The 7,767-nt window shown below is 39.9% G+C and overlaps 1 protein-coding gene across 1 annotated transcript; it reads left to right on the top strand.

Annotated features, from left to right (window-relative positions):
• Positions 1–3,324: 3,324 nt before the first annotated feature.
• fadd (Fas (tnfrsf6)-associated via death domain) lies at positions 3,325–7,767 on the top strand. Its single transcript, XM_038269211.1, has 2 exons — positions 3,325–3,684; positions 7,218–7,767. The coding sequence occupies exons 1-2, from the start codon at positions 3,384–3,386 to the stop codon at positions 7,505–7,507; spliced, it is 591 nt and encodes a 196-aa protein (XP_038125139.1). The 5' UTR covers positions 3,325–3,383; the 3' UTR covers positions 7,508–7,767.

Genomic DNA, 7,767 nt, shown 5'->3' on the forward strand with positions numbered 1-7,767 from the left:
TGATTTATAGGTGTTTGAAATGATGCACGTCTGAAACCTGAGCCTGTTGAGTGTCGAGCAGGGATCTGATTTTCGTATTTTGTATATGATGAGAAAAGCAGAGAGAGCAGAACGTTAGAGATTGAACTAACAGATTCTGCAGAGTGGGAGAATGGAGATAGAATAAAGCAGAATGATGAAATGGGGGTCCCTATGTCCTCCAGCAGTCTAAGCCTATAGCAGCATAACTATAGAGATAGCTCAGGATAACCTGAGCCACTCTAACTAGAAGCTTTATCAAAAAGGAAAGTTTTAAGCCTAGCCTTAAAAGTTGACAGGGTGTCTGCCTCACAGACTAAAACTGGTAGTTGGTTCCACAGGAGAGGAGCCTGATAACTAAAAGATCTGCCTCCTATTCTACTTTTAGAAATTCTAGGAACCACTAGTGAACCTGCAGATTGAGAGCGAAGTGCTCTGTTAGGAACATAAGGAACAATCAGATCTCTGATATCAGATGGAGCTTGGCCATTTAAGGCTTTATATGTGAGAAGGAGGATTTTAAATTCTATTCTGGATTTAACAGGAAGCCAATGAAGAGAAGCCAGGATAGGCGAGATGTGATCTCTCTTTTTCATTTTCATCAGAACTCTGGCTGCAGCATTTTGAGTCAAAGTATAAAAAATTGGTAAGAGTCTAAATGCATTAATGGAACTAAAATATTTAGAAAGATTTTCAGAATTTATGGGATGAAAGTTGAATTTTTTTGAATGAGTTTTTGGGTAATGTAGTTTTAAAACAACTGATTGATGACTTCAATGCCAGCAGTCAACTTATCCATTTGGGCTTGTTAAAGGCTGTCATTGTTCTCAAAAGTTTAAATGATTCTCATTTAGAATTATTGAATCATAAATTAATCTAATTGATGTATAAATAATAATAGATATTTAATGCAATGTTAAATGTGCGACCCATGGACAGTAGGAAGAATCAGAATTACCATAAGTACAATAGAGCAAAAAAAATATAATAAAACAGAATAAAATGAGTAAAATGACACCCTCCCCATATAAACTGTGTAAAATAAGATAAAGGAATAAAATAAGCATCTCAGTATTAACAATCAACAGTATTTACAAATTACAATTATTGCACATAACCGTGTTATTGGGTATAGTGGAGTAAATAAGAAATGAAATGATAATCAGAGAGCAGAATTCTACAGTTTGATGGCGACAGGCAGAAATGACTTCCTGTCTGTGGTGCAGCGTGCTGAAATGAGTCTCTGACTGAAGCTGCTTCTATGGGCGAGCAGAACATCATGAAGAGGATGAGCAGAACTGTCCAGCATTGATTTGATCCCGGCCGACATTCTGCTGTCAGAGTCCAGCTGCTCTCCAGCTGTGATGATCCCAATTCTCCTATTGCAACTGAAAGCCGGCATTTTGTATATATAACAAATGTGGATATTAGGGCAAAGCAAAACAACTGCACCATTAAGCCCCAATGTGGCCGCAGATACTGGAAATCCAGCGTGATGAGAGATTAGTACTTCAGGGCTGCCACCTTTCATCGAACCATGGAGTGAGATTTAGAAATAGTTTGAACAAGCAGCCCCTGACAGGGTCAGATGAGGACAGGTGCAGCGATAGGTTGGAGGTTTTCAGAGGATTTTACTGATTCAAAGTGGTAAAATGTAGATTTTTTTTTTATAGCACAGTAAATTTTACTGAATAACAATAAGTGATCTGCAGTTATATGGAGAATTGTTTACACACTATACACTACTTTCTATATTTTGGTGATTTTCATAGAATTGAACGTAGTCAGAAGTATGGGTCCTACTAAAATACTTTCTCTTAAATATACTGTAAACTAAGAATTTCACAACGTTGTTTATTAATTATTCTTTGCAGTTTAAGTGAAATAAACAATTGGAAACTAAGAACTTATTACTGGTTTACTGGTAGTAATACAGGAACCAGTTCAATGCAAACTACACTGTGTATAAATATTTGGTAATAAGCTAATGATTAAACTAATTTTTTTTTTTTTTTTGTTTATCTGTTCTTTATAATTGACAAAACAGCGAAAGAATGCAGACCTTCAACGAGGCTTTATATTCAATAAAAACTCTCCATGACACAAGACAGCCCTTCCCTAGATGTTTCATTTTGGTAGATATGAAGGAAATTTCTGGCTGCAGCAAGAAGGTTCCAGGTTTGATTCCCAGGGTCTTTCTGCATGGAGTCTCCATGTTCTCCCTGAGCATGCGTGGGTTCTCTCCGGGTACTCCGGCTTCCTCCCACAGTCCCAAAACCAGTGTTGTATAAAGTAGTGAAATGTCGGAGTCAAGTAAAAGTATAAGCACTTCTCCAAAATATGACTTTGGTAAAAGTCCAAGTCACTGACTGAAATGTTACTGGAGTAAAAGTCTTAAAGTATCTGAAATGGCTTGTACTTCAGTATAAGAATTACTGTGAAAAAAGATATACTCAAGTAATGTAGTGAAAAATATAAGTAAAAAGTAGCAGTTTGAATGACATTGTTTTACATTTTGGTAAACTTTGAAGGTTAAATTCACTTAAAATAATATAAACAACCAAGTTTAGGATAAATTTAGACTGGCTTTGTGAAACAGGCGTATCCTATTGGTGTTGATGAACAAGACCCGACTGTGTAGTCAGTAGGCGGGGTCAAAACACTTGCGTTTCTCTCGCTCATTTTTTCCATTTTTTTTTTTACTTAGTAACTAAACCAAACATTGAAAATGTAGTGAAGTAAAAGTGAAAGTTCTCAAAAAAATGTATACTCTTGGAAAGTATAAAGTACTCCAAAATATACTGAAGTACAGTAGTGAATATTTTTTACTTTGTTACTGTACAACACTGCCAAAAACATGACTGTTAAATAATTGGCTTCTCTAAATTGTCCTTAGGTGTGAGTGTGCAGCAGCATATATATATATATATATATATATATATATATATATATATATATATATATATATATATATATATATATATATATATATATATATATATTAGTTTCTTGCCTTTGTCAGAAAAGTTCAGGCTGAGGATTTTTATTTTGTGTCCCCACAAGGTAACAAAAATGAGTCCACACACATAAAAAATGGTGTTTCTTCCATATAAGGACTTTAAATTGACAAACCTTCATTTAATTTGCTGCATTTTGACATTTAAACTCTAAGTTTAACCTCTAAACTGATTCCCGCCACATTAGGACCAGCCTTTGCCTTGTTGGTCCTGAGAAGTGTAGTAAATATACCAAAAACTGTCTATAATAAACATGCAGCCCACACACGTGCGCGCGCGCCACCGTCTCCCTTTCCCGTAGTGACGCAGGCGGAAGTGAAAGGAGTGTTTTGTCGGAGCTGCGGTGACATGAGCGCCTCCAGCTTGAACTCCGTCCTGCTGGACATTTCCAACCAGCTTCATGAGGACAACCTGGAGAAGCTGAAGTTCCTGCTCAGAGATGTGATCAAGAAGCAGAAGATGGAGAAGATCCACAGCGGACACCAGCTGTTCGAGGCTATGGCGGAAAGAGGCCAGCTGGGCAGCGACAGGACGGACTTCCTGTCCAACCTTCTGAAGGAGATTCACCGAGAAGATCTGTCCGAGCAGCTGGACAGGCTGAAGGTCCGGACTGAGGTTCCCAGCGGCGGCCTCACTGACTCAGACAGAGGTAAACTGGCCCTTCATCACTGCTGCTTTAAGGTGGACCAGCAGATGGCGCTGTTAGCCAGGCAGAGCAGCGGCCTGACCTCTGTTATTCCCTGGATTACTGACTGCTGATCTGTTGCTAGTTTTTTTTTTTTATGCTTTATTGGCAATTCCGTGTAACATTACGGAATAAATCAAACATCAAACACAGATATACAACATTTGGTGACATTATAACTTTAAGAAAAACGAGACATAGAAGGTAATAAATAAATAAAAATAAAACAAGGGAAACAAACAAATAAATAAGATAAACATCAAATAATAATAGCTAGGGGTTTACATTGAGTTTATGGTCATTTACAAAAGTGTATAATTTTATACCATTTTTCTTCATATATTTAAGTGATTGAAAATACAAAGTTCTTTAAGAAAAACGTTGAAGTTTGGCTTGGTCCTCATGTATTTGTTTTTGTGAATGTAAAATGTCCCCATCATTAGTAAAGCATTAAAGGCTAGGTCCTGCAGGTTATCTGGCATTTCTATTCCAAACAAAACATTCTCTTTGTCCAGATGAGAAGGAGAATAAAATTTAGATGAACAACAATCTGTTGCTAGTACAGGCTGGAGTGAAGCCACCGGCCGCCATATTGGTACTCCCTAGTCAGAATGTAAACAATCTGTGCGCTACAGCATCGAACAACCATGATGTTGTGATTTTCAGGGAGACTGAAGACTTTTAAAATAAATTCATCACTTTGATCCAGACTGGCTGTTTAACAGCATCAGTAGATTAACTATAAATTAGAATAATAAATAGGCCCATCACATTGCAGAGTCATTATGAAATCAATGAAGTCTATAAATCATGTAATATAACATATTATGCAAATAAATCACAATATTTGCAGGTTGTGCATGATGCCATATACTGCTACGCTGTCTCTGTGCATTAGCCTTTAAAAATGTTTGAGTTCCTTTCTTTCCGTCAGTATAACATATTTCAGCACAAGATTAATTTAAAATGAGAAATACAATATACTTTCTATTTATTTAACTTTCTATTTCCTCTACTTTCTATTTTCTAACGTTAGACCAATGTCAGTGTCTAACTCAGTCAATGTCTTCCAGTCAGTCTGAGATAGCCAGACTAATGTTAGTCTACAGACTATACTATAGGATCCATAGATGGATTTATTGCTTAGTTCATCCACTGACTGGGAAATGACCTGAGGAACTTCTTTACTGCAGCCAGAAAACTGCTGGATTTAGCAGCTAAATGCTGCACAGGGAGGAGTTTTACTGCGCGTCTCTGTGGGAGTGGGGAGTACCAAGATGGCGGCCAATGGCTTCACTTTTTCGGGGCAGTCAGTGATCCAGTGCATCAATAGAGATCGGTGGATTAGACAGCCTGGAAACTCCAGGAGCTCCACAGAGTTTGAAGGTTTTCTCTCTGACAGTCAGCCTGGTCCTTCTGCTTAAAGCTCCACCTTTGGTTTCTATGGCAACAGTTATTATCAACAATGAGCTGGCCTTTCTGATTGGCCATTTAATAGCTGGTTATAATTGGCTGCTTTTCCTGATAATCAAAGTTAAAATAGAAAATGTCAGAATTTGTGATTCGAGAAGAGCAGCAGTGATGTGCGACGCTGGCATTTACGCTAGCCTTTAGCAACCGTGGCGAGAACGGTCCGAGCACAGTAACCAAGGTAACCGTTGAGTGTAAAGAAACTGGACCATGCCAGAATCAACCAAACCGTTCATCAGTAGTGCTCGGCGCCTTCACCTGTGGATCGGTCCTCTGATATCACAGCAGACTGCATCATCTCCTATTTACAGTCAGCTGACTCATTTCGCCGGTTTTCCGGCGTGTTCGGCTTTGTGGTTCACAGATCTCTGCACCTGTTCACAACACGAACCTCATCGCAGCTTATTAACAATAAATGGCATCAGAGGAGCGAGCGAGTGAGGAGGCAGCAGAGGTCAGAGGACTCTAAGAAAACAAATTCAATCATTTTAGGATATTTTCTGAAATACCTTTAAAGCTACCGTCCAATAAAGGACCTTTGATGTTTTGATTGGATTAATAATCTTATTAATTAAGCAGAAATCTGGCCTTCATCTGGTATTTTCAGTAGCTGAAATTATCAGCATTACTTAAATACTTTAATTAATAGACTGTTATTAAGAATTTTTTCACCAAACTAAAGCATTTGAATCCCAAAAATTAGATGTTAATGAAAGGAGTTATATTTATTTCATGATGTCTGGAGGGTCTGATCCACGAGCTTCACTCTCACCATTTATTGCAGGGATGTTAAAAACACTGAGGGCCGGACTGGTTAAAGGTTTATTAAAACATATTGAAATGAACCTATTGAACCAAGACCTAACATATTGTTTTAAAACAAAACATTAATGTCAATATTATTTGTAAACTTTTATTATATTAATCAACTTATTAAGATAAACATATAAATGAAAGTGCATGCTTTATAACCTGAAGCTGCATCACTGCTCTATGGTTCTACCATCACTGCTTTAAATAGAACAAAAATCTAATCAGTTTTATTCTCTCTCGGCTCTTTTTTTATTCAGTCCATTCAACTAGAAAATATGAATAAATAAAATACGAAAATCTATGGCACACAGACAAAACAATACTTCCTTCAAAGAAGAATCACATCTTGTAAAAAGAAATGTAAAAATGTTGATAAATTACAGCAGCGGATCCAGAATTCAGCCACAGGTTCTTTAAAAAAGGAATTTATTAAGCAAAATCCTAAAAGGGCGGAAGAATGAAAAAGACTAAAGACTACAGGTGTCAGCAGAGGCTGATTGAAGCCAAAATAAAAGCAGCCTGGATGGAGGGAGGGGTGATGGAGACGGACAGCTTGCTGAGCGAGGGGCAGCAGGGATCCACAGCCACAGGATACTGGGAGGTGAACAGACGGCAGAGGTCCGCGCCTGGAGGTAGCGCTCCGTCTCCATCAGAGTATCGCTCGGATCCCACCTGCCCCTCGCTCAGCAACGCCTCCATCACCTGCAGGATCAGCTCCGCCCCTCCCTCCCTCCTTCCATCCAGGCTCCTTTTATTTTGGCTTCAATCAGCCTCTGCTGACTCCTGCAGCAGCAGTTAGGGAACGCAGTGAGTCCGTTCCGCTTCCAGCCCAGCTTGGATTGTTAAAGAAGGGACAGCAAAAACCAAAACAATCCAAACATGCAAAGTACAATAAAAAAAATTAAAATAAAAGAAAAACACAACCATGTTTTCCCCTTGGAATGTAGTTTAGGTGCTGCAACACACTAACACTACATTCCCCACAATGCAACAGTAGCCTGCAGAGTCACAGCAGCTCACACAAGCGGCGGTGGCCTGTGGGTGGGTTCTAATGGTCATCCAGGGGGCCGATTGGTGGGCTGGATCCGTCCTGCAGGCCTCCACTGAGATTTATTATATAACCTGTTCTATGACCAGCTGGGAAGCTGCCAGCTAGAAGCTTCCTTCCTTTCTTCCTAACGATTCGTTGATCTGATGTCAATGTTGTCCCACAGCTAAACTGGACGCCGCCACGCAGGTGATCAGCCAGAATCTGGGCAAGAACTGGCGCAAACTTGGACGCAAACTTGGACTGAGTGAGGCGAAGCTGGAGTCCATCGCACTGCGGCATCCCACCGACCTGGAGGAGACGGCCATGGAGCTGCTGAAGGAGTGGAGGAAGAGCGGAGTAGCCGGGGCGCCCACGGACGAGCTGCTGGCGGCTCTGAGGGGCGTTCAGCTCAACCTGACGGCCGACAAGATACAAGATAAACTGAGACAGGAGGGGCTGATGGCAGCCGACTAGAGGCGGAGGACGGGGCCGACCCGGCCGCTTTTTAAAAACATCTTATCAGATGATGAGCAACTTTTGATTTACAGAAAGGATCCTGGAACCATGATGCAGATGATTGGGACTGATTCAGAGGCAGAGAGGTTAGCATGATGGCGGTCCGCCTCCCTCTGAGGTCACATGCTGTCGCTTTCAAATCCAATCAGAAAAAGTTATTTTCATGATTCATGCTGATAATAAAGATTTGCTGGACCTCCTCTGAACCCAACAGGCTA

This window comes from Cyprinodon tularosa, unplaced genomic scaffold (genome assembly GCF_016077235.1).
Source record: "Cyprinodon tularosa strain WSP-4 unplaced genomic scaffold, ASM1607723v1 ctg724, whole genome shotgun sequence".
In the NCBI taxonomy this organism is placed as follows: domain Eukaryota; kingdom Metazoa; phylum Chordata; class Actinopteri; order Cyprinodontiformes; family Cyprinodontidae; genus Cyprinodon; species Cyprinodon tularosa.

Coding starts and splice junctions, on each gene's coding strand:
- fadd (XM_038269211.1), top strand. CDS start 3,384: ATGAGCGCCTCCAGCTTGAACTCCGTCCTGCTGGACATTTCCAACCAG. Junction 3,685..7,217: donor CCTCACTGACTCAGACAGAG/GTAAACTGGCCC, acceptor GTTGTCCCACAG/CTAAACTGGACGCCGCCACG.